General features: G+C 52.3%; 3 protein-coding genes across 3 annotated transcripts; 2 read left to right on the top strand and 1 right to left on the bottom strand.

The window, feature by feature from the left end:
- Positions 1 to 1,317: 1,317 nt before the first annotated feature.
- On the top strand, positions 1,318 to 2,751 carry LOC102573544 (histone H1.0). The gene has a single exon (XM_006258962.4). The coding sequence runs from the start codon at positions 1,865 to 1,867 to the stop codon at positions 2,426 to 2,428; it is 564 nt and encodes a 187-aa protein (XP_006259024.1). The 5' UTR covers positions 1,318 to 1,864; the 3' UTR covers positions 2,429 to 2,751.
- A 3,145-nt stretch (positions 2,752 to 5,896) lies between these two features.
- Positions 5,897 to 16,879, top strand: GCAT (glycine C-acetyltransferase). Its single transcript, XM_006258961.4, has 9 exons — positions 5,897 to 6,111; positions 10,865 to 10,995; positions 12,351 to 12,452; positions 13,525 to 13,671; positions 14,032 to 14,186; positions 14,954 to 15,036; positions 15,266 to 15,437; positions 15,970 to 16,091; positions 16,496 to 16,879. Exons 1-9 carry the CDS (start codon positions 5,913 to 5,915, stop codon positions 16,645 to 16,647), a joined length of 1,263 nt encoding a protein of 420 aa, XP_006259023.1. The 5' UTR covers positions 5,897 to 5,912; the 3' UTR covers positions 16,648 to 16,879.
- A 5,863-nt stretch (positions 16,880 to 22,742) lies between these two features.
- LOC102573079 (noggin) lies at positions 22,743 to 25,083 on the bottom strand. Its single transcript, XM_019489220.2, has one exon. The coding sequence runs from the start codon at positions 24,095 to 24,097 to the stop codon at positions 23,291 to 23,293; it is 807 nt and encodes a 268-aa protein (XP_019344765.1). The 5' UTR covers positions 24,098 to 25,083; the 3' UTR covers positions 22,743 to 23,290.
- Positions 25,084 to 26,077: the final 994 nt, after the last annotated feature.

Here is a 26,077-nt window from a genome sequence, read left to right as displayed (position 1 = left end):
AGCCACCTTCTGGATGGGATTGTCAGTGGGTTGGTGCAGGTGGCTTGTATTTGTGTATAACCCTCTACAGCAGCAGAGTAAGGACCCAGAACCATACAAAACCATGTGTCCTTGTATCTTCAAAACCCCGATTGCATTTTAACGTATTTGCACTGGAATCCTCCCTCCTAGCCAGTCAGCCCCTATAGCTGTGTATACAGTTATATATATGGATATAGTGTTCATCCAGGAGGAGAGAGGGCATGACTGTAAAGTGATCTCCCTTCTCAGGAGTTGGCCTGCCTAAAACGTTCAACAAATTCCTTTGGGCTTGACATGGCTTGGTAATGCATGTCATGCCCATTTGTTTCTTTTGCATGCCTTGTTTCAACCCACAGTTTCTCCCCACCTTAAAAAAATGCTTTTAACCCAAGTTCAGGGCACTTTACATTTTAACCTGCTCCTTTTCCAGCCCCTTCTGCTCCAATTGGGGTGGTTTTGTTTGATCTGCCATCCCCTTCTGGTTTCCAGCTTGCCAAGGAAGACTCAGTTGCATGACTGCAGATCAATCGCTTCTCAAATAAAAGCATGTTTATCCCCCTCTTCTCCCCAAGACACTTGTGTTGCCCTGTCCCCACCTCTTGATTCAACAGGAGGGGAGTTTCTTTCTTTTTACTATCACATGCCTGCTTCTAGCTACTGCTGAGGTGCATGAGGCGCCTGCTGCCCATGGACATGCTGCATGAAGTGTCCTTACTTCAGTCCCTGCGTGCTTAGCACAGCAATAGACCCCCAATGTTCCCTTCCTGCCCCTAACACACTCACTTCTGCCTGCAGCTGGCTAAAGCACTGTTCTTCCTCTCCTCTCTCAAGGCCAGGGGCTGCAGGCCCCCAATCAGCAGGCAAGGAAGTGACCCCCACCACATCATCCATCCAGTCTTAAACCCAACCCCTTCCACCCCCCCACTAATAAACAGCCCGCTGCATTTATGAGGGTGGAAGTGGGGGTGGGAATAATAATACTGGGGGTATGCAATGGGAGGGGCAGCTCTGGAAGCCTCAAGGACCCGGGTTTCCTTGTTTAAATCTTGCATCTCAGTACGTACACATGCCCACACCCATGTATATACACACACATGTACACACACACACAAACGCACATATGCACACACGTATACGTACACAACCATACACGCATGCACACCCCCACATCTATGCATACACGTGTACATGCATATGCACACAGACACGTAAACGCAGGCGCACACATATACCCCCACGGATACACACGCATGCGCGCAGCCATGCAGGGGCGGATTAACCCTTTAGTGGTGCTGGGCGCCCCGGGCGGGGGGAAGGGCTCCTCCCCACCCAGCACAAAGGGAGCCGGACCCGCCCGGGCTGCGGCCGCGACCCCCGCCTCGCACCAACTGAAGCCCCCCGCAAGCCGGGGCTGCAACATGGCGGCGGCAGGGGACCCCCGCCCCAGCGGACCAGGTCTCCGCGCTAGCGCCGCTGCCCGCCGCGCCGGGGGCCGCGCAGGGTCCCGGGACAGCCGGAGCAGCAGCGCGGTCCCCGCCGCGGTCCGCCCCGCGCCGCTAAATACCCGGATACGGCCGCCGGGACAGCCAGAGCAGGAGCCGGCGCCGGCGGGAGGAGGCGGAGCGGCAGGGCATCTGCTCTCCCACTCGCCCCTCCCTGAGGGGCCCTCCCCGGGGACCCGCCGACACAGAGAGCCCGGTGTCAGGGCAGGAACCGCGCCTCCTCTGCCAGGCCCGCCAGCAGAGGGGCAGCTGGGACACCCCGAAGCAGGGGCGTGTTGGGGAGCAGAGGTGCCAGGCCCTCGGCGCCAGGCACTTTGCAGGAGGGAGAAGCCAAAGGGAGGATGACGGAGGACTCGGCCCCGGTCGCCAAGCCCAAGCGGGCCAAGGCGGGCAAGAAGCGGACCGAGCACCCCAAGTACTCCGACATGATCGTGGCGGCCATCCAGGCCGAAAAGAGCCGTGCTGGCTCCTCTCGCCAGTCCATCCAGAAGTACATCAAGAACCACTACAAGGTGGGGGAGAATGCCGACTCCCAGATCAAGTTGTCCATCAAGCGGCTGGTCACCACCGGTGTCCTCAAGCAGACCAAAGGGGTCGGCGCGTCCGGGTCTTTCCGCCTGGCCAAGGGTGATGAACCCAAGAAGCCGCCAGCCAAGAAGGAAGTCAGGAAGGCTGCGGTGCCCAGGAAAGTCACTAAACCCAAGAAAGCTGCTGCCAAGGCCCCAACCAGGAAGCCCAAAGCAGCCCCCAAGAAAGCCAGAAAGAAGCCAGCGGCCACGCCAAAGAAAGCCAAGAAGCCAAAGACTGTTAAGGCCAAACCGGTGAAGGCATCAAAGCCGAAGAAGGCAAAGCCATCCAAACCCAAAGCAAAGTCCAGTGCAAAGAAATCTGCCAAGAAGAAGTGAAGCTTGTGTCCTTTTTCTTGAATGCTCTCCTTCATGTCTGCTTTTGTAAATAGTCTTCTCCTTTTATCCTCTTCTTCCTTTTTATTGCAACTTTATAGGGACTGAACACGTATTTCCCTGAAATAGTTACAATGATTCAATTGCTTTAAAAAAGCAAGAAAAAAACCAACCCAGAGGAAAAAAACTCTCCACAGTGAGAGTCCCCTTTTAAGTGTTTATTGGTTTGTTTTTATTCTGTTGTAATCTTGGAGCTCTCCTCATGTCTCTCCTTTTTGTTTTTAATCTGAATGTATGGAATAGTTGTGGGTTTGGTTTTTTTTAAGCAGGGGGAGTCCGTGTTGGGTGGAAAAGAAAGAGGATGGACTTACTAACTTTCCTTCTGCCCATAGGGATATTTGGCTGTGCAAGGAACTGGCCTGGGCCAGAAGGTCAGGGCAAAGACCCCTTTATGAAAGGGCCTGAGGAACCAGCTTGTTGGCCCCCAGAGGATGAATAGATGTAGCATCAACTAAGTTTCCCTTCACCTGGCTGCAGTGGGTCGGTGTCCCCCCCTCGCTGATGTAGTGGCCTGCTAATGAGAAGAGAGAGACAAGCTGGCAGTGGGGAGAGGTGTGGGCTTGAGTTGGCATCCAAGCCACCTACTTGGCTCTGTGGGAGGCAGGGGGTTAGGCTTGAAATAGGGATGGGCTGCAGGGTGCACCACATGGATGGATGTCTTATAATTTTTTTTAAGTGCATTTTGCAGTCAGGTGCGGTTGATGGCAGTGGAGTGGGGGTTAAAAGGGAAGACTGATTTTCCCTCCCTTCAAAAGAGGCCCTGCAAGTGCTTCCACAAGTCTGAGAGCTGCTGTCCTGTTCTACCTGATTTCAAATTCAATAAGACCTCTTGGGCTCCAGAGAAGTGATTAGGAAAGCCTTTCCAGCAAGCCCCCATGCTCTCCCAAGTGCCCTGCAGCACCCGCTTGGGAACCACAGCTTGGGCAGGGACCCCTCTATCCACAGCCCCTATGGACTGAACCTCTTATAATTGCTTTGTGGAGCTGGAGCTTTGACCTGCTGTGGCTTGAGGCTTGTGCTTTGGGTTTTCTTTTTTTTTCTGTGGGGGGAGAGTTGGAGGGTGGGAGCTGCCAAGGGGAAATTGGGGGGGGGAGGTTATGCTGGGAGCAGTGTCGATTACACCAATAAAATTAACCAAAACTAATGTATATATAATATTTATTATAAGGCTATTTTATAATTATATATATATATATATATATATATATATATATATGTTATTATAAGATTATTTTATTTATATAATATATGAGAGAGATCCCTAGCTAGGGTGGGTTTGCTGTTTTAAAGCTAAGTGGGGTGGGGGGGTGGAAAGGGAGATTGCCTAGGATTGTCACCTGCTTGTCCATTTCATTTCCAAGTGTCATATGTCCAGGGAGGAATTTGCTTGTCTTTGTAATTTTAAAAGTTTAAAAATAAAACTTCCGAGCCAGGCAGCCCCCAAAAGCTGGAGTTTCCCGGGTCCCACCCTGTCCCCTTTCGGATCCTCCATGTTTTTTGTTTTTTTTAATACTAGTGGGGGGACTAGAGGTTGGGGGGGAGGGGAGGGGAGGGGAGGAGGTGGAAGTGACTGGAGGAAAGGGATACGCATGCGTAGGTGCCCAGGCACGAGCAGTTGGATGGGCATGATAAGGAGCTGGGGTATTGCCGGGGGGGGGGGGCGAGGGTTTCTATTCTTCCCTGTTAAAACGCGGGTGGCTGCTGGGCTGGGGGAGCCTGATAACGGGGAGCTGATGTGGCACCGGGTGGCAGAGCGAGGCTGGGGTGGGCGCTGCTGGAAGCGCGTGTGTGCGTGCTGCCCGGGTAGGGAGGTGGATGGCAGAGGGGAAAGCTGACACCGAGTCATGCTGCTGCGGCTGCCTGCAACCCGAGGAGCCGCTCGGCTTGGCTGGGAGCCGCGGGCGGGGTCCGCTCCAGCAGCGAGCGCAGAGCCCGGGGCCCATCGCCCCTTACGGCCCGGGGGCGGGGGACGAAGCGATCGAGTGGCTCCCACACACTAGGGCTGTGGGCCCGGCCGAGCGGTGCTTCTGCACCCGTCTTGCTTCAGGCTCAAGGCACTCCCCAAACGCCAGGTCGGAGCTGCCCCTGGGAACCTGCGGGAGCCCTCCTGCTGCCAATGAGGGTGAAGTTGGTTGCTTGTTCCCAGGTCCTTATTATATGCCGAACGAATGAAATTCTCTCTCTCTAGGATGTGCAATTCAGCTTATATTGGGTCTAGAGCAGGGGTGGCAGCGGGGCCGGGTTACAAGCTGGTGCTGAGCGCCGGGAAGAGCGGCCCCTCGCTCGCCGTGTGGCCGGTGCCCCGCGCTGCAGCCGCTCGCAGCCCGCCTGGGACTGCCTGTGCCTGCTCCGCTCCGGACAGCCCCGCGCGGGCTGCGAGCGCCTGCAGCAGGGAGCGTCGGCCATGGGGCAGGCGAGGGGCCGCTCTTCCCGGCGCTCAGCACCAGCTTCTTCCCTGCCGGCAAGCAGGGGGTCGGGCTGTGCGCTGCCCCCTGCCTGGCCCGCGGGGCAGGGGGCACTGGGAGTAAGTGGGCGGGGAGCCAGCGGGAGCACGGGGCCCGCACCGGTGCCCCGGGGTCAGTGTCGGTGGGGCCCAGAGCAGGGTGGCAGGAGCATGGGGTCCCGGCTGGCAGGGGCTCTATGGAGCCGGTCCAGCTCTCCCCTCCCTGCTGGTGCAGCCCAGCCCGGCTCCACAGACCCCTGCCAGCCTCGCCCTGCTTTGGGCCCACTGGTGCTGGCCCTGGGACACTGGTCCCAAGACATTGGGACATTGGTTCCAAGGTGGTGACCAGGAGGCGGGCACCTGGCAAGGGGCGGGGCGGGGCGGGGCTACCCATGCGGCCCTAGACAGCCTGCCAAAACTGGGTAAGCGGCCCTCCGCCCGAAATAATTGCCCGCCCCTGGTCTAGATTCGCTTTGAAATAAAGAACTGAGACTAAGCAACCAACTTCAGCCTCGTCTGCTGCAAAATGCCCAGCAAGGCGCACGTCCACCTGGCTCTTGCCAGTCACGTGCAGGCCTTTCTGGCCCCTAAAGGTGCTAATAGTGCGAGGCACCCTTCAAAAGCATCTTGTGGCACCCTGGGGTGTCCCCTAGCCCGGGGGTCCCATAGATGTGTCTGAGGGCTCAGCTCTGCTGTGCCTGCCCCTGCCCTGCAGCAGGCTCGCTGCCCGGGCCTCCCCCGGGGCTGCCAAGCCGCATCGGTCCCCTCCTGCAGGCCCAGCAAGCAGCCTGCGCCCCGCTGCACCCGACCGCCCCCTCTCCTAACCTGGGGTGGTTTAAACCGCGTTGTTTCTGCCCCTTTAAATGAAAGCCGCTTCCAATTGGCACATCCGCAAGCAGGCTTGCGACTGTGATTGGCTGGCGCGGGCCACACCTCCGGCCCCCGTGTCCGCCCCGCAGCGGCGTGCTGCATCTACTTGGTGCAATGTGGTGCTGGCGGCTGCTGAGAGCCTGCCCGGCCCCGGCGCCATGCGGCCCCGTCCGGCCGCACAGCGCCCTGGCCCGCATGACTCGCATCCTGGAGGGGGAACTGGAGAGCATCCGCGGGGCAGGCACCTGGAAGAGCGAGAGGATCATCACGTCCCCGCAGGGGCCCCACATCCACGTGGAAGGCAGCCGAGGAGGTGCGTGCTGGCAGGCTGTTGCATCAGAGATGGCTTTGCTCGGGGAGTTTCCCACAGTGGCAAGATGCCCAGGGCGGGCAGCAAAACCAGATCAGTGTGAGGCTACGGTCCAGGCAGGTTGGGGGGGGATTGAAGCCCTGTAGTGGATGAAATCCATCTCGCATAAGAGCCAAGTTATGTACGTGGCTCAAAAGAGTCTTGCTCCCAGTCTCTGGACCCGGCAGACATCTGTGAGAGAGGGAAACACCCCTGGGCATGCCAGATCTGAAGAGTGAGCTGCCCACATGGATGTGCAGTTGATCCTGGCGATGATCCTGCCACAAGCAGAGGGCTGGACTAGATGGGCTCTGGAGGCTCCTTCCAGCCCTGCTTCTATGGTTTTACCAAGGGAAGTTTAGGTTAGATATTAGGAAAAAACATTCTCACTAGGAAGGTGGTGAAGCACTGGAACAGGTTACCTAGAGGTAGTGCAATGTCCATCCTTGGAGGTTTTTAAGGCCTGGCTCAATAAAGCCTTGGATGGACTGAGATAGTTGGGGCTGGTCCTGCTGTGAGTAGGAGGTTGGACTAGACGACCTCCTGAGGTCCCTTCCAGCCCTCATGTTCTACGATTCTAACAGCTGTTGTTGTGTATACTGAAAAAAAAACTCAGAAGAAAATACAGAGCTCACAATGCTTCTTCAGGAAACAGGCTTCCTCTTTCTAAACCACCATGTTTTCACAGTAAGAGGGAATTTGAGATTTCCCCATGACCCATAAGTTTCAGTACCAATGTTTACACACGTGAAGAAATTACTGAACCACAGTTCATTTAACCTTTGATGGGGGGGGAGAGTTAAGGAAGACTTCAAACTGCTGCAGTAGTTAAAACAATACCTCAAGAACTCTAAACCAAAGAAGGCCAGGGGGTCTAATTTAACTGACACTCTTTGCACTTTGGTTAGTGTTTTGTCTAAGCCAGTGGTTTGCAACCTTGAAAACCTGGGGTGGCTTGAAATCAAGGATGCCTTGGGGTGCCACACAATGTTAGCACTGTAAGATGCATACATGTGATTCACAAGATAAACCCAGAGATTTCAAACAGGAATCCACAGTGTTAAAAAACATTCTGACCTGTTGTGGTCTTTGAGTTCTTTGCAACAAAAGAATTGCTCTTATTTTTCTATAGTAAAAAAAAGCCAAGTGAAAACTAAGAGCTGGCATTTTCCAAGGGGTTGGTTGAGTCTGAAAAGGTTGAGAACAACTGGTCTAAGCAATTCAATTAAGACTAGTTTACTTCATGTTTTGTTTCTATCTCGTTTCTCTTTCAGGGTCTGTACAAGTATAGTGCAGCCAGGTTAAAGTTGCCAGTACTCTATTTTTTTTAAAGTTTCTACTACTGAAGGAAAACAAAAACCACTCCAGTCTCATTTGTTCTTTGTTTGCTTAAGAAAGAAAGACATCTAATTCTGGGCCAAAATGTATATTCTTCTGTCCCTTTAACAGCCCCATAACAGGGGAGCATGTTGGGACTTGATGATGTTAATGCAAAGTTAACTTAAACTAGTTCAAAATACTACTTCCTACCATACAGAGCAGAGCTCATGGAATCCCTGTTATGCAATTACAAAATCCAGTACTGTAGGTGCCTTATAAAAGATGAATAATTTTCTGCCCAATACAACGTTTGTAGTTACCAAGAAACAAAATTTGTGTGATAATATTTTGAACCAACTATATAGTAGAAAGATGTGTTGGACAAGTTGTAGGGCATCAAATGTCCTTCCGCAGCTCTGGGAAGGAAGCAGATGCAGCTAAATACCTGCTCCAGTAAAAGGTATTGTCAAACAAATCTTGTTTTTTGCATATTTCTTGAACTATCATAGTTATGGTTTAGGAAATACAAGGCTGCTATGAGACTACTACATTTGTAGTCATATTGGATAAAAATCTAAAATCTGGCAAACAACTCATGCTTAAACAAGTAGTCACTGTAAAGGTTAGAAAGGAATTTGCTCCTTCATTTTGAGGTTTATTTTTGCTGACAGTGTAAAGCAGTAGGATTATTTCTGAGCACTGGAGTGGAACTAAGATGAGTTCCTGGATCTTGTGCAAGCCTCTGCAAGTCACTTACTTTCACCATGCCTTACCATCTCATCTGTAAAATGGGAATAATAATACCATATTGTTCAAATTATAAATTGATCCTATATACAAGTGAATTTTCAGGTTCAATTTTAGGTAAAATAGCTTTTCTCCCTGAATTCATGCCAATAACTACAGTTAAACTTTAAACTGCTCTTACTCATACAGAATCTTGCTGGAGAGTATAATATCCAAGGGAAGCACTCCAATAGCTAAATGTACTAAAATAGTCAAATAAAAACTGCACCAAAAAGATACGGATCTGTGTTGCATGCACAATAATATAGGTATAAAAGTCCAGGCTGGCAGGGGCTGATTATGGGTAGACCCAGCATATAAGTGGAGTCAGGTGGGGGGTTTTAGGTGCATTTTGGAATGGCTGTGAAGAAGATAGGCTTATCAGAACAGTACTGTACTTTATTTTCCCCCCACCTTTTCTCTTGCTATATTTTTATTCCAGGGTTCAACACAATGAAGCCTCAGTCACTTCTGGGTCCACTAGTTGTTTGCTGTATTTACACATAACAAAGAACAGTAAAAGTGTACCAGACCAACCTTATGTACAGTATGAGTAGTAACCGTATTTTTGGATCAAATCCAATGAGCAAACGCAGAATGTCTAATCCCTTGAATATAAATTTTATGTCCTTGTGTGCCAGCTACTTTCTCGCTCGAGTTGCTTAACCATATCACTCTGTGCCTATCTACATTCATATTAAAAGAAACAACACTTAACCCACACCTTTCTAGTGATAGCTTTTGACTTCATATTCAGACCTTGCCTTCCCAGAGAAACATCTATCTGCAGTAGTATAGGTAGGCCGTGATACTACCGTGCAAAAGAAAAATAAACAAACTGACTGAGAATCTGATTTCCATTTGCTCCCTGACATGGTTCAAACCACTGATGGATTGCAGCTCATTTTCCACCAATACAGTGGCTTTTGGAGTGCAGGCAGCCAAATCTATGCTAGGCCCTGCCAGCACTGATCTTCAAAGAAAACTAAGGAAGTCATGCTGAAAATGTGGGTCTTGCTATTCTGTTTTTTTATCATGTTTCCTGATCTTGCAAATGCTGATACTTTAATAGATGGCTGTTGAAGCTATAAATGGCTGGGGGCTACACCAGTGGGGGTCACGGGTCCCTGCACTGCATGCCACATGGATGCCCACCCTCCTGTTGCACCACATGCTCACACCCCACTGCAGCATGCGCCTGTGTAGATCTCCCCTGACCAGTGTAACATCCCCATGGGGATGCTTCCCTCTGCCTCCATTTGCTACAGTACATGCCTGCATGGACACCCCCTCTCCCTTGTTCTGAGCATCCCACTCTGTCCTGTGCTGCACTACACCATCCCCTGGAGCCAGTGCAGAATACAGAAGCCAGAGGAAGGGGAAGCCCTGGGACTCTGGCTACCCTTTCAGCCAGTGACAGAGGGAGTTGCAGCCAGGTGAGAACCCCTTAGAGGTTGCATGCAGCCCATAGACTGCCCGTTGGGCAGCTTTGCTTTAATCTAAGCATATTGGTGGTGTCATTGAGTCCAAAAGGACTACTCGAGTAAGACTGAGCATGTGCATAAGTGTTTTCAGCATCAAGGGACTCAGTTCAGCAAGTCAGTGTGATCAAGATCAATGTTTGGTAGTTCTCTAGTTCAGTAAACCTTTGCTCTAGCGTGCTAAGCACAGAAGATGGTTTAGAAAGAAATGGTTTTACCTTAACAACAATGACCAGCTATAATTATGGGTTGCCTAAGTTCTTCAAGGCAAAAATAGTTTTAACACTGTGTGTGAACACACAGTACCTGGTATAATAGGACCTGTTCCTGGTTGGCTTATAACAGGGGTTTTCAACCCTTTTGGGCATTGTACCCCTGGCAGCTGGTCGACAAACCAGGAGTCCCCCGGCAGCCAGACAAGTGGGGGGGGGGGTCCCCCAGCAGCTGGGGGGGGTCACCTCAGCAGCCAACTGGGGGGGAAGTGCTGAGTACCCCCTGAGGCCATCAGAAGTACCCCCAGGGGTATGCGTACCCCTGGTTGAAAATCCGGCTTAGAATTACTGTAATATGCACTTTAATGAATGGCAATTATTAATGTTGATTATCCATTCCTAACCCATTGTGGATGGGACCCCACTTTCTTTTGAGGCCTGGAGGGGGTGATAACTGTTCATGTTATCTTCTGAGATTGGTTCCTTATGCCAACACAGTAGGGGAGAAACCAGGTTTCAAATTTTCATCAGAAAACAAACCCACTGTTTTAGCACAATTATCACATCTTTCAGTTAAAAACAATACCTGCATGGCTTGCTGTTAGGGTATTTCAGTTGACTTCTTGTGCTTTATCAAACAGTGGCTGCTGCTGGGGGCAAGATACAATAACTGGACCAGTAGTCTGATCTGGAGTTACTGTGTTTATACTCCATTGAGGGGAGAAGCTGAGGGATGTGCCTAAGCTATTACGGTGATGGTTTTGTTTGAAGCAATGGGACTCATGTACTTCTGCCTTGCAATAAACCCCTGGGGGCTTACTGTAAATGTAGCAGAGGAGTTGTCTGAGATTTGCTTTATTGTCAGGCTGTCTCTGGGGATGTGTTGCTCACTCCTGCCTGTCCACCTCTTCCTTGCAGGAATCTTGAATTTTTGTGCCAATAACTACCTGGGCCTATCCAGCCATCCTGAGGTGATCCGTTCTGGACATGAGGCCCTAGAGAAGTTTGGAGCTGGCCTCAGCTCTGTCCGTTTCATCTGTGGCACTCAGGTATGGACAAGGCCTGGGACCTGGGCCAGGTATGGTCATTGCCTTACCCTCAGGCTGAAACATAGTCAGCCTTTGTATGCCTGCCACAGAGCAATGCTGCTCCCAGGTGAAAGCAAAGACCTGTTGCTCATTTCCATAGTTAGGCTGGTCTTCCCAGGAACCAATCCTGCCTGGCTGGCTTTTCTGTCCTGGGAGTCCCTCTTTCTCTCCTCTTACTTCTCTTTTCCATTTCTCCTCCCCTCTGATCCATCTCCCCTAGCCCTCTTCTTGCTGAAACTGAACCCACCTTTTTTTCTTTCCTGTTTATCAGTTTAGCACTAACAGTGGGACCCAATTCAGTCTTGCTACTCATCCGGCTTTTTTGATCTAGCATTCTCCATGCATTCAACCAAGACTTCTTGGCTGTTGCTTATGATGTTTGGGATTCCGAGGTAGTCTTCCATCCAAGTGGCAGGAAGGCCCAGGACAGCTTAGCTTCCAAAATCAGATGAAGTCATGTGCATATAGTTCATCATAGTTACCTCTACACTGCCCTTGTTCCCATTTTCTCATAAATGACTAAGCTGCCTCTCCCCAGGGCCTTAATCCACACACACACACTGCTCGCCAATCCCAGAGCTGCCACAGAAAAGAAGCCTTCAGCTTTGCCTCTGTTGTCCCCTGTAGTAATCTACAGGCATCCCCAGCATGGACTACTTCTTCCTGGCCACACATCTCTGTATGTGATCTACCTTCTCTGAGGTTCTTTGTGCTCCCCTGTCTCTATCATGTGTCTACATGGACACCCCATATATGTTTATTGCCACACATGGCCACGCAGAAATGTCTCCTATATGCATTGGCTATTTAAAGGTTTGAAAACAAGCTTTTCCATTTTGAGTAAAGCCACTAAACCCCCAAATGACTTAGAAAGAAAGTCTGAATTGACAAAAAAAAGCCAACATTTTCCCAGAAAATAAACTTTTCAAGGGACAGAACCACCATAATGGGAGGTAGCTTTATTGAAGCTATTCCAGTGTGTGTGGGCTGGGGCTCTGGCTGCTTTGTGTAGCACTTCTTGGCAAACAGAAAGCCACTCCAAGCAAGTTACTTGTTTGTGTCTCATTGCTACAGTCATGAGTTTGGGGGAACAAAAATGTTAAGTGTGTTTAAGTCCCATTAGTGAAAGAATTGTTAACATGGGTGATTTGGGGGTTTAGGGGAATGGGGAAAGGGAAAGGGAAGATATTTCTTTCTTTTACTTCTGGGGAAAAGAATACCCAATCCATACAGACTGTAAATGCTGGAAAGCAGAAACTGTCACTGTACCATGAATGATATTACGAGCCTCCGGCTCTCTGGTCTGTCTTCTCTAGAGTATACACAAGAGCCTGGAGGAGAAGATCTCCCATTTCCACCAGAGAGAGGATGCCATCCTTTATGCCAGCTGCTTCGATGCCAACGCTGGTATCTTTGAGGTTCATAGTCCTTGAATTGTGCTTTGTGTATTGGGGAATGAGGGGGGGGGGAAGGGCCATGTAATTGAAAAGTCACCCTTCCAAAGCAGCTGCTTCACCTCAAGCCTGATTGAAAGTGAGGAGAGGGATGAGGTAAAAGATAGGGGGCCCAGGGCTCTGTGTGCCAGTGAAGGTTGAGGCTGAGTGCGTCACAGGTGGCACTCTCAGATGCAGAAGGCAAGTAGCTGCCATGGAGCTGTCTGGTCAGCTTTCATATCCCCCTTCCAAATGGGGTTGTCCTCACAACTAGCCCTTGCTTTTGTGTGGGCCTCTTCGGTGGAACCTGCTGAGCTGTACCTCCAGTGGGACCAACCATCCTCAGCCACTTTCTGCCAGCCCCTACCTGAAGCTCTAGTGATCCCCTTGTTTTGTGAGAATTCAGAATGGATATGGTTCCTCAGGACTACAGGTCTAACTATAGCGGCTGAGCCCTCTGCTGTGGAAGCAATTCTGCTGGCAGAAGGAGTTTTTTCTGTCTCAGGGCCAGGTCAGCTCCCCACATGGCAGAAACTCTTGTTGGTAGAACTTTGTAACACAGGCAAGGCCTGCAAAGGAAAGGAGAAGGCTCATGCATAGTGTGTGGGGGGCTTGCCAAGGCCTGTAGGTGGGGCTAGGCAGCCTGTCATGGGAGCACGATGACAGTGAGAACCCTCAAGAGGATGGGGTCGGGGAAATGGGGTTCAGCTTGAGTCTGGCCCTGATAGAAGAGGTCAGCACATCCTGGTGGGGTAGAGACATAGTTTGTGGAATGAATGGACAGCAGGGCCACTGATAGGAATGACAACACCACAAATACAGGGTGAGAGGGAGGCCAGGGAGAGGAAATAGAAACCTCAGTGTGGAAGTGAGATAAGGAGAGGCCCAGTGCCCTGACTTGTGGCTATCAGCAGAGACTGGATGCAGTCCAGGATGCAGAGAGTTCTTTTGATTGGGTGGTGAGAGGCAGAATCATCTGGTGTGGTGACACCTACCCGCATGGCTGTTAGTGTTTCCAGTGTTGTCCACCCCAACCCCTTTGTTCTGGCATCCACAGGCACTGCTGACCCCAGAAGATTCTGTGCTCTCAGATGAGCTGAATCATGCTTCCATCATTGATGGGATCCGACTGTGTAAAGCCAATAAATACCGCTACAAACACATGGACATGCAGGACCTGGAGGCCAAGCTGCAGGATGCGCAGGTACGGAGATGTGCTGTGCTAAGAGTGCAGTCAGGCTGTGGCTTGGGACAGGTTAGGAGCAATAGACACCTCTCCCTGAAGATGACCTGGCCTTTACCTCCTGGCCAGCACTTGAAGCAGCACTGCCAGCCTCTGGGGAGAATCCTGTGCATGGCTGGAGGGTGGCTGGTCAGAATATGAGTTCAAAGGCACGATGGAGAGAAAATAGTTGGAGGTGAAGGAGAAATACCTATTTTCAGTGAGAAGCAGACTGAGGATTATCCCTTGTTGGTACTACCATCCTCCTCCTCTCACCAAACCCAACTGCTCAGGGTGTGTCTTTATCCACAGTCTCTTGCAACCTGCCACACTCTTCCCTAGAAACATCGCCTGCGACTCATAGCCACTGATGGTGCCTTTTCTATGGATGGTGACATTGCCCCCTTGAAAGAGATCTGCCAGCTGGCCCAGAAATATCAGGCCCTTGTCTTCATTGATGAATGCCATGCTACTGGCTTCCTGGGGCCCAATGGACGGTAAGAAATTACTCCTTCCTCAGCCCCACATCTCAACTTCCAAATCCACATCATGTACAGATTTGAACAATGCTCTCTTTTGAGGGAGGGTGCTTGGAGTCACCAGTCTTTGAAAGGAGCCCCACCTCATATCTGACACTCACTTTCTATGCAGTGGTGGTGGCCCCCTCTTCTTCCAAGTGGCTGTGCACATACATGCTTCCTCTGAGGCATGTGTTGGCCCAGGGTAGTTGAGCGGAGACTCTTGTTAGCAGTGTTGTAGAAGGTCCCATGACTCTGCTCTGGTTTATCAAGTGGAAGCACCTTCCTGTGGGTGGAGGGTTTTAGTAATTCCTTTCTCCAGAGCAGCTTTTTGTTGGCCTTCCTCCACTTGAAGAGGGGAGGTTTGTTTTCAGACCTTTAAGGCTAGCTGGTTGCCCTCTGCTGGCATGTTCCCTGCTGCTTTAGACTGACCCTGGCCTGGGCACTATCCTCTGCTCCTGTGGTCTTGTGCATCAGACTGCCATGACCTGCACTCACTGCCAGCATCACTTTTTGAAGTACCATTGTATCCAGCATGAAGCTTTCCATGCAGATGTGACTGGATGGCCGTGTCCAAGAGGTGAAACTGGCACTGGGTGCATTCCTTCTTCACTGGATCTGGGGAGTAGCACCTGCAGCTTGTTGGGAAGAAGAAGGTGCACCATGTTGGTACTGAGCTACAGCTGCCTTTACAGAAACATCTAGCACTGAGCAAGCTCTGACAGGGTGGCGGTCTCTCATTGCAGGGGTACTGACGAGCTCCTGGGCGTGATGGACCAAGTCACCATCGTCAACTCAACACTGGGCAAGGCGCTTGGAGGAGCAGCAGGTGCAGATGTTCCCCTTTCCAGAGTCTTCTGCTTAGACATGGCTCTGTAGCCAAGAGCTACCATAATCCCTACCAGTTTGCCCCCTCCCTCTAAACCAAGATAACTGCTGGATCTTGGTGTTTTCCAATCCCTCTGTGTTAATGGGATGGCCTTCCCCATGGGTCCTGCATGAGAATTCCCTCCCATGCTCCCAGTGACCATCTGTTTTCCTCTCTCTTCCCTCCTCAGGTGGGTACACCACTGGCCCCAAAGCCCTTATCGACCTGCTCCGCCAGCGTTCCCGCCCATACCTTTTCTCCAACAGCCTGCCTCCTGCTGTTGTGGGTTGTGCCTCCAAGGCTCTGGACCTGCTTATGGAGAGCAATGCTATTGCACAGTCTATGGCAGCCAAGACCAAACGGTGAGGGATGGGGTTAAGACTCTTTTCTCACAGAAGACCCAGCCAAGCTCCTTTTCTGTACGTCTTCCTAGCCTCCCCATCTCGCCCCCTTGCCCAGGACGCCTGTTTTAAATAGGGAAGCCCCTGGCTGTTGCCCTGCCTTTGCCTATCACATCACAGCTGGGGTCCCTGGAGATGGCTCAGATGTCACAAATGGGCAATGTTGCTTAGCACTCCAGAGTAGCCATGTCTATACAAATGCTACAGCTTGGTCTGGATGTTCCAGGTGCCATAATTGCTCAAGTGGCAGGGAGACCCTGGCCAGAGTGCTTGAGGTGGGCAGAGGATGGGATGCGATCCCTTGGGAACCCTCCCTTCCACACACACACTGGAGTGAAGGGTGAGGGATGGGCTTTGATCTTGGACGTTGAAGAACCAGGTCCAGCCTGCACCACCTGGTTGCTGCAGTGATGGGGTGCAATAAGTGGTGGGAAAGGGGCCCCAAGAGCAGGGATGATGTGTTCTCCCTTCCCCCCCCCCCCCCCCGCAACAGATTCCGTAGCATGATGACTGCAGCTGGATTCACCATCTCAGGGCAAGATCACCCCATCTGCCCCATCATGCTGGGAGATGCGCGGCTCGCTTCGGTGATGGCCGATGACATGTTAGAGAGAGGTGAGCCCAGTGGGGCTGGCGACTGATCCTTTCTTCCCTCCATATCTGCTAACCATGGGCAGTCCTCAGTATTTCCTCAGTGACTTCAGCAATGGGCAGCTTCCATCCCCAGTCCCAGTCGTTTCTCTGCCCCTCTCTAACCTAACTGCACTCTGCCTTGCTATGGAGTGTTGCCAAAGATGCCCCCTACCACGTTCCCCCTACCATTGCACTGCTCTGGGACTGTGAGGGGAGCAATCTCACACAGATGTCTTTGCTGCTGTGGGATGAGTCTGCAATGTGTAGGTTGTGAGGAGGGAGGAAGATGGAGCTAAAATCTCTCTGACTCCCCTACCCCCCACACTCCTACCCTGTTCATCCCAAGCAATTTTCAGCCTGGCTCTTCACATGTTTCCTATCCCCAGGCATTTATGTCATTGGCTTCAGCTTCCCCGTGGTCCCCAAAGGGAAGGCACGCATTCGAGTGCAGATCTCAGCTGTCCACAGTGAAGACGACATCGACCGTTGTGTGGATGCCTTTACTGAGGTGGGGCACAAACACAGAGCACTGCCCTGAACTGCCAGCTCCCGCCTACCACCACCCTGCCCTTCTGGCCCATGGCCAAGGCAGTGCCTGCATTGGGAAAGGATCCATCACCACTGGAAGAGATCAAAATAATGACAAGAAAGAGACCCTGGCCTCTGGGAGGCCTTTGCCACCACAGAGTATACAAGCGATGGCTTAATGGAGTTTCCTTTCTTTAGGTTCTTCAAGTTCTAATGCACATTAAAGGTTTGGCCAAATTGCATCAGGCCCAGGACAGACCTCTCCTTCTTGCCCTTCAGTGCAGTGCCTGCGGGTTCTCCTTTCCCACCTCCCTACTGCGGAGCGTAAAGGCAATAGTTGCTGGAACTCCCCCTGGAGACAGTCTGGAACAGGAGACAAAATGCCCTTAGCATCTTGCAGCTCCCTGCCACAGGAAAGGTAGAGCTTGCAGGTGGCAATCACCATATTTGTAAAGGACTTGGTTCTCGCTTTTGTGGCCCCCTGTTAAGTGCCTCCAGCAGCACAAAAGGGCTCTTACACCAGCAGGTCTGGCTGGTCAATAATTTCCACCCCCTACTCCCCAAAGTGTGGAGGGTTTCCTGTGTCATGTGGAGCTGGAGTGACTGCTCAACACCAGAGTCCCCAGCCCTTCTCTGTGTTGGCTTGGGAAGGAAGATAGGCATCTGGCTGGAGCGTCATTGCTCTCCAGGCTCCTTGAAGGCCCCTCTCTCTCAGACTGATTGTGGAGCCAACACAGGGAGGGAGCCGTGTTATTCTACGCCAGTGTTATTGGTGTCAGACCTGTGTGGTATATGCCAAAACCTTCCACATGAATGCCTGTGCCACATTGTACAACCTTCTGCAGCCTGCCTGTCTTGCAGCAATGTTTCCCATTCACCTGCTCTAGGAGGGAGACCAAATGCTCAGGAATTAAAACAGCCTTGTACCTTGTGCCTTCAACAAGTCAAAGCAAGGTCTCAGTAAAATAAGTTGGACTAAGGCTGTGATTCTCAGCTGGGATGACATGGCACCCTGAAGGAGCCTTGAGATCCTTTTAAGGGTGTTGCAGGCTGCCTTGCATTATTAGCACTGTTAAGAGTATAAACGTGATTCCTAAGACAAACCCAGAGCTTTCAAAGAGGATCTACAGTGTCCAACACATTCTGCCCTGCTGTGGGCTTTTTGAGTTCTTTGCAACAGAAAGATTGCTCTAGGATTTTTCTGTGGCCAAAAAATGAGTGAAAGTTAAGAGCTAGTATTTCCCAAGGGGTGCCTTGAGTAGAAAAAGGTTGAGAACCACAGGACTAAGGAGAGAGCTTTCAGGTTGGGACGGCCAGCCAGTAGAGGGCACCAGTTCTATACATGTGTGTTCATATCCATAGAGGATGGCTGAGCAGCGAGAAGGAGTGTCCAAGCTAGGATTCATAGATTCATAGATGTTAGGGTCGGAAGGGACCTCAATAAATCATCGAGTCCGACCCCCTGCATAAGCAGGAAAGAGTGCTGGGTCTAGATGACCCCAGCTAGATACTCATCTAACCTCCTCTTGAAGACCCCCAGCGTAGGGGAGAGCACCACCTCCCTTGGGAGCCCGTTCCAGACCTTGGCCACTTGAACTGTGAAGAAGTTCTTCCTAATGTCCAATCTAAATCTGCTCTCTGCTAGCTTGTGGCCATTGTTTCTTGTAACCCCCGGGGGCGCCTTGGTGAATAAATACTCACCAATTCCCTTCTGTGCCCCCGTGATGAACTTAAAGGCAGCCACAAGGTCGCCTCTCAACCTTCTCTTGCGGAGGCTGAAAAGGTCCAGTTTCTCTAGTCTCTCCTTGTAGGGCTTGGTCTGCAGGCCCTTGACCATACGAGTTGCGCTTCTCTGGACCCTCTCCAGGTTATCCGCATCCCTCTTGAATTGCGGTGCCCAGAATTGCACGCAGTACTCCAACTGCGGTCTGACCAGCGCCCTATAGAGGGGAAGTATCACCTCCTTGGATCTATTCGTCTTGCATCTGCTGATGCACGATAAAGTGCCATTGGCTTTTCTGATGGCTTCGTCACACTGCCGGCTCATGTTCATCTTGGAGTCCACCAGGACTCCAAGATCCCTTTCCACCTCTGTGCCACCCAGCAGGTCATTTCCTAGGCAGTAGGTATGCTGGACATTTTTCCTCCCTAGGTGCAGCACTTTGCATTTCTCCTTGTTGAACTGCATCCTGTTGTTTTCTGCCCACTTGTCCAACCTATCCAGGTCTGCCTGCAGCTGTTCCCTGCCCTCCGGTGTGTCCACTTCTCCCCATAGCTTTGTGTCATCTGCAAACTTGGACAGAGTACATTTGACTCCCTCGTCCAAGTCACTGATGAAGACATTAAAGAGTATCGGTCCAAGGACCGAGCCCTGCGGGACCCCACTGCCCACACCCTTCCAGGTCGAGACCGACCCATCCACCACGACTCTTTATGTGCGACCCTCTAGCCAATTCGCCACCCACCGGACTGTGTAGTCATCCACATCACAGCCTCTTAACTTGTTCGCCAGTATGGGGTGGGATACCGTATCGAAGGCCTTCCTGAAGTCTAAGTATACAACATCCACCCCTCCTCCTGTGTCCAGGCGTTTCGTAACCTGGTCATAGAAAGAGACTAGAGTGGTCAGGCACGATCTGCCCGCCACAAACCCATGCTGGTTTCCCCTCAGCATAATTTGCCCTGCCGGGCTCTCACAAATGTGAGCCTTGATAATTTTTTCAAAGACTTTACCAAGGATGGAGGTGAGACTGACTGGCCTATAGTTGCCCGGGTCCTCCTTCCTCCCCTTCTTGAAAATGGGGACCACGAGCCCTTTTCCAGTCCTCCGGGACTTGTCCCGTGCGCCACGAGCGTTCGAATATTCCCGCCAGTGGCTCTGCAATGATGTCGGCCAGTGCCTTCAGCACCCTCGGATGGAGCTCATCCGGGCCTGCCGACTTAAAGGCATCCAGTTCTTCCAAGTGACTCTGCACCACCTCAGGATCTACGTATGGAAGTCTGGCGCCTTGCTGCTGCCTCTCTACAACCCCAGTGAGAGACTTGTCATGCCCCTCACTTAGGAACACTGAGGCAAAGAACTCGTTGAGGAGTTCAGCCTTGTCCCCCCTGTCCATCACCAATTGTTTCTGCCCATTTAGCAGGGGTCCTATTCCTCCCTGGGCCTTCCTTTTACTCCCAATATATCTAAAAAACAGTTTCTTGTTGTCTTTTACTTGGGTTGCCATCCTCAGCTCCATGGTAGCTTTGGCCCGCCTAACTGCCTTCCTACAAGCACGAGCAGAGGAGGTATATTCATCTTTAGTGATCTCACCCTGTTTCCACTTTTTATGTGCTCCCCTTTTGGCCCTTAGGCTGCCCTGGATTTCTCTGGTCAGCCATGGAAGCCTCCTGGCCCCTTTCCCTTTTTTGCCTCGCCCGGGGATCGTCTTGCTTTGTGCCTGAAGGATTGTTTCCTTAAGGCACAGCCACCCTTCTTGGGCTCCCATCCCTTCAAAGCTCCTACTCTGCAGTGCGTCCTTGACTAATCACCTGAGTGCATTGAGATCAGCTTTCCTAAAGTCTAGCACTTTCACCCTACTAGTTACCTTACCCACTCGACGTCTTATGTTGAATTCTATTATTAGGTGATCACTGTCTCCCAAATGGCTACCGATCTGGAGGTCCCCTATCATGTCATCCCCTGTTGCCAATACCAGATCCAGTATGGCATTCCTCCTAGTGGGACCATGCACCTCCTGTGTCAGGTGGAGGTCCTGTACACAGGTTAGAAACCTGCGTGAGCGGTGGGACTTTGCTGTCTGCGTCTCCCAGCAGATGTCCGGGTAGTTTAGGTCCCCCATGACTACCGCCTCTTTATGAATTTGCCAAAGTGCCTCACTGGTATACAAGTGCCAGGGATAGATAGGCAGCACTGGCCCAGTTTGTCTCTGCTAGAAGAGCTAGGAGAAAACGATCAGGTCTCAGAGCCTTGGGTGAGAAAGTCTCCTAGCCTTTGCCTTTGATGCACTCCTCTTCACCTTTAGTCACTGGTTCTTTCCCAGTTGGGCTTCTCTACAGCTTTGTCCTTGATTTGCATTTCTCCTCCCTAGCTATTCCAGCCCAGGACAACCCTCAACCAGGCACACAGCTCTGCTGTGCTGATTCAGCCCCTTTGCAGTGCTGCCCAGGCAGAGGCAGGGGTTGAGGCCAGTGCTGCTGGCTGCATGGGAGATGAGGAACAGAAGGTGAAAAGAGGAAGAAAGCCCTGAGGTGGGACTCCTGGGAAGGACAGAGGCAGTGCCTGCTGGCTGCCAACAGTGCCATTGGGCAAACTCCCTTAGTAACAAGACCCCTGTGCCTCTTCTCCAGCTGCCAAACCCCTTCCCAACCAATCCCATATGCTTCACCTCAAAACTCCCCGCTGCCCAGCTGCCAGGGAGGAGGGTTCTGACCTCTCTCCTGGCTGCCCACACCAACACTCCCCACCCCTGCTGCTAAGGCCTTGCTCTGCCTTGCCTTCTGTCTGCTAGCCTCTGTGTCTCCCTCCACTGCCTCCCTGATTGCAGCTGACAGTTTGAGACCCAGGCCTACAGCCAATGGGGAGGTCTGGGCACATTGAGTTCAGCTTGAAATAAGGCCCATGAATAATGCAGTCGCTACTGATTGCAGGATTCATGTTTATGTTGCATTTGCAGCAACCCCCCAGTTTGCTGGGGATGTATCACATGGCTGCAGGCAATGCAGTTTTCCTGCAGCCTCCACCCTGCAGGACTGTAGAAATTGGACAGCTCAGGAGAATACCTGGGCCTAGGCCAATGTACCCTGTTAGTCTAGTCCTGGCTCTACTGAGGCACTTCTGTGTGGCATGACATACCCCTCCCGTGCTGTGCTCCAAGACTTCCCCACAGCTCAGCCTATACACTTCTGTCCTGCACTGCAGCCCACTCCACCACTCCAGTCCTACCTCATGCCATAAATCCCCTGTGCACCTCAGCCCTGAAGCAGAACCTGCACAAGTCCCAACATCATGCACACATGCATGCAGCACGCTGCTCCAGTCCTGGTTCCCCCATGGCCTCTCCAAAGCACCTAAATTCTCCCTCTGCTGATACAGCCCAATCAGTTCCTCTCAAGCCCATTGCTGCACCAGTGCATGTCAGTCCTAACCTACAGCTCTGCCTCTATTTCCAGCATGCGCAGCTCTGCCAGTCTCTCTCAGCACCCTCTGCTCTTCCAGTGCTGGGGTTCCTGAGAGCAGAGACAGACAGACAGACACCTGTACCTCATTCAGCATGGGTTTGATCAAGCTCCTGCCTCTTGAGCTCAGGGCACTATCTTCGCCACGACAAGAGCTGTGCCTGGCTCTCTCACATCCCACTGATCCCACTCTGCCCATGGAGAGCAGACCAACCCTGCACTCGAGGGTTCACACAAGAGAGGCAGGAGGAACCGAAGGGTTTGATGCTGCGGCAGGCCCAGGCACAGGGCTGCACTGAATTGGTTTGTTTGGGCTGTGTCGGGATACTGAGCCGACCCCTATCCCAAGTCCTTCACAGCAGATAAACCAGTGGGAACAACAGGCTCACACAAGGACTCCCTGGGTAAACAATGCATTGTGGCCTCCAAGACTGGGGCCTTCCCCTCTCTCCTTGGCACCGCTATGGAAAACAGTGGAAACTGTTCTGGAAACAAAGGAAAAGTTACCTCCCTGGCATCTCACCATGTGGGGTATCACCTGAAAGAGACCCCAGCCCAGTGCCCACCAAAATCAATGGAAAAGATCCTGTGATTTCAGTGAGCTACGGATCAGCCCTGCTGGGTAAAAAGAAACCATCTCCTCTCACCAGGCTGCTGCCCTGCCCTGTCCACAGGAGTAGCCAACAGAACCAGGGAGCTTGGCTGGATAGGACAGCACAGCACCCACTCCCCACTGCACTGGCCTTGCCATGTGTGTACTGGGGACAAGCCAGTAGGCAGAAGTGGGGGCTTGTACCCATGATATGCCAGTCAATGGGCAAAGGCACGGCCCCCTATGCCACACAGACTAATAACCCAGCTGGTTTCTCACAGCAGATACAGCATTTGGGCTCCAGGTAACTAATGATCACCACAGACACCCCCACATTCACCTGTTGTAGTTTTATTTCCCCATGCTAGCAGCAGGGCTCAAGGACAATGACAGTGATCCCTGCCATTTCCCTAGATCCTGCAAAGCCCAGCGCACCTATCTACTTCACCTCTAGATCCTACTTAGCCGTAATGGGTGGAAACACAGGAGAAAGGGTGGCGCCTCTGACTTCCACCTCCTTCCGGTCTCGGCTTCGTTCCCTTGGCCGCGGCAGGGCTTTCCAAGTCCCAGCTCCCCCAACAATCAAGTCCTGATGATCCACCCACATTCCACCTTCTCAACCTCCTCGCAGAGGGTGCTGGCTTTCAAGGGCTGTGGTCAGCGGGGTCTCAGGGGTATCGCTCTCAGCATCTTGCTGGTCCATGAAAACTTCTGTCTGTTGTTTCTGCATGGTGGAATCAGCCTCTCCAGCCAGCTGCACAGGCCATTTCCAGTGAGTGATACATGGCAGCAAGCCCTTCAAGGAGCCCAGAGGCAGCAACGCACCCATGAGCCGAGCTTCCAAGGAGGAAGGAGTGCCCTCCTCCTCTTCCTCCTGCGTCGGCTATCGACAGGAGCACTTGCATGCAGCTACCACTGGGTAAGGGATCTGTCTCCAGGTGCACTGCTGGGTAACTCTGGATGTGCTCATGCCTGGGTCCCTGCTCGCCCAGCAATGCCAGACCAGAAGCTTGATGTGGGTGAACTGGGCAGGGTGGCAGGTCATGCCTGGCGGCCAGGAGCAGTGAGTATGGGAGGCATCGCACTCTGTGCGACGCACCCACCGTGGCCAGAAGACAGGCCCCAGGTCCACCCAGGATGAGGTCAGGTGACAAGTGGCACTGTCCACCAGCCACTGGCGGAGGTGGTGGGTGATGGTTTGGCTCAGGTTGCCTGGCAGCCCCTCCTCTGAGACTGGCAGAAGGGGGAACTCCAAATCCTCTGCTGCCCGCAGCAACTTTCTCCGGTAGCGGCTGGTACCATCGGCCAGGTCCTGGCTAAGGGTGCCCAGCTCCTCCAGGCTGGTGTTGCGGCCTTGTGGGTCTTCCAGGGACATCCAGAAGGGGTCGTAGGAGGAGCCCAGTAGCTTCAGCAGGCGGGGGGCCCTGAGATGCTTGGGCTTGGGGGTGTAGTGGTAGTCATCAGGGGTGAGGGACAGGCTATATGGCCTCACATGGGCAGACGGCTTGCTTCGGATGAGGTAGACATCAGGGTTGTGGGAGGATGTCTCACTGGTCTTCTCTGGTGGCACGGGGTTCTCGCTAAGGAAGAGCTCTCCCTCCTGGGAAAGGAAGGATGCTCCAGAGGACAGAGACCCTTGGGCCACTGTCCCTGGCAGCAGGAGGCAGAGGAGCCATGCTCTGACCTCCATGTTAGGCGCAGCTCCGCAGGTCTCCTCTTGAGTGTCTTGTGCTGCAGGCTCACATTTGTAGTCCCCTCCCTCTGGTTATCACTGGATCCCTTTGGCCGAGAGAAATCCTTCCCCTTTACCCTAGTTACAGACTGATACTAGATGCTGCTGCAGCCCACAGAGACACAACCATCAACCAACTATTCAGAGGGAAACCCCCATCCCCCGGGGTGGGGGGGCATAGCTCAGTATTGTGTGGGCAGCAGGAGCTGCTGACTGCAGCAATTGTAGCTGGGGGTGCAAGGGCAGTGTTTGCTGGGTGTCAGGAGTAAAGATATTTTTTGCTGGCTGTAGAGGTGTAGCTGGTGCTGCTGGGGTTTCTTGGCGTTGTGGGTGCTGGTAGGCCCTGCAAGGGAAGGTGCCATTGGGGAAGTAATGAACACTGAGGTACAATGATTCCCATTTGGTGCACAAAGGACTGCAGGGGCTGTGGAGATTGTAGGGAGCAGTGGTTGCCATTAGGCAAGGAAGGGAGGTGTTGCTAGATCCAACAGGAGATGCAGGGGCTGCTACTGGAGTGTAATGTCCAGTGTTAGGCATGATGCAGGATGTAGCCACTGTTGCTGAGGGTCGGGGTACCATTGCTCTTGGAGCTGGCAGAACAGAAAGCAGTGAGGGGTATGTGAGGGAGAGACTTCAAAGCCAGGAGCCACATGTCATGTGTTTGAATAGCTGGCTGTTGCCTCCATGCAGCACTGATCCTGCCATCTGGGGTAGCTCCTTCCCTTCTGAATCTTTATGGGGTGCATCAGCTTGGCAACACAACCCAGATTACAGCCTGTGGGGAAGGGACAGGGGTGGTGAGTGGAGGTGGGGGAGATACTTGCATGTGCTTTTTCTCCTTCTCCAAACTTCAGTCTGTCAGCCCAGTGTTTCAGGCTGTGGGGTGGGAGAAGCCGTGCCTGAAAGAGACATGGGTTCCCTTTCCTCTGAAGCCCTGCTGGAGAGCCAGCCGCCAGGTACACCTCACCTGAGCTGTTCCTTGACAAGGCCACCAGCCTGCAAGCAATCCCATTCCCATGGCAACATGAGTACTGGGTTCACAGAGACAAAGGAGCCAGCCTGTGGGTCCCTTTATCTCTCTCTCTTGCTGCAGTAGAGTTTAACTATATGCGTTTAACTGGCCTCTACACAGCCATTGCCCTCCCTACCTGCATAGAGCTGTAGTGTGTCTGGGATCATATTGTTCATGGCACGCTGGCCTGTGTTTTCACACCCACCCCACCACCCTCTCAAGCCCCGTACATCTCCCCTCCCAAAGGGCACAGCAACTCTTGCTGGGGAAGGCACAGTCGCGGCCTCCCTTTGGCTCTTCCAACCTCATGGTCACCCAATGACCAACTCTAGAGCCCAGCCTGTGTGTCTGGTTGTCCCCAGGCAGTGTGATCTCCTACATGGAGGAGCCCCTGCCTCCCAGGATCCCCCTATCATGGTGCCACAGCTCCTTCTTCTGGGGACAGCAAAGCTGAACAGCCAGGGGTGGGGAACACCTCCTCTAGTTGAAAATTTTCTGCATCTCCATCTTTCCCAAGTGTCAGCTGCCATCATGTGAGGGACAGAAAGCTGGTCTGTGACCTGGGCTTCTACACATGGCAGGAATGAAAACAGCTTACAACTCTGTTGTCTGGGGAGCTCAGTCTCTGCTTCACAGTGGTCATGAGTGGGAATGGGTCAGAAGGCTGATTAGGGTTGCTGGTGCACTTGTATTTCCTATCAGTGCTATGTTGGAAACAGGTCTTCATGGAGCTCAGCAGGGTCTATAGGAATTTGTGTCCCATTCCTTCCTTGTGCTCTTACCAAGCTATCAAAGCCATTCTTCTCTGCAGCTCCCACTCCCCATCCTGTCAGGCATCTTCTACAAGGAAGGGGAGCTGATGGACCCAGGGAGAGAGACTGGGTAGAGAGGGGTTAACTCCAAATCCAACCTCAAGGAAAAAAAAA

The sequence above is a fragment of the Alligator mississippiensis genome, chromosome 4 (assembly GCF_030867095.1).
Source record: "Alligator mississippiensis isolate rAllMis1 chromosome 4, rAllMis1, whole genome shotgun sequence".
Classification (NCBI taxonomy): domain Eukaryota; kingdom Metazoa; phylum Chordata; order Crocodylia; family Alligatoridae; genus Alligator; species Alligator mississippiensis.
Note: the sequence above shows the minus strand (reverse complement) of the source record. Positions and strands in the feature narration are given on the sequence as shown.

Coding starts and splice junctions, on each gene's coding strand:
- LOC102573544 (XM_006258962.4), top strand. CDS start 1,865: ATGACGGAGGACTCGGCCCCGGTCGCCAAGCCCAAGCGGGCCAAGGCG.
- GCAT (XM_006258961.4), top strand. CDS start 5,913: ATGTGGTGCTGGCGGCTGCTGAGAGCCTGCCCGGCCCCGGCGCCATGC. Junction 12,453..13,524: donor CCAACGCTGGTATCTTTGAG/GTTCATAGTCCT, acceptor TGGCATCCACAG/GCACTGCTGACCCCAGAAGA. Junction 14,187..14,953: donor TTCCTGGGGCCCAATGGACG/GTAAGAAATTAC, acceptor CTCTCATTGCAG/GGGTACTGACGAGCTCCTGG.
- LOC102573079 (XM_019489220.2), bottom strand. CDS start 24,097: ATGGAGGTCAGAGCATGGCTCCTCTGCCTCCTGCTGCCAGGGACAGTG.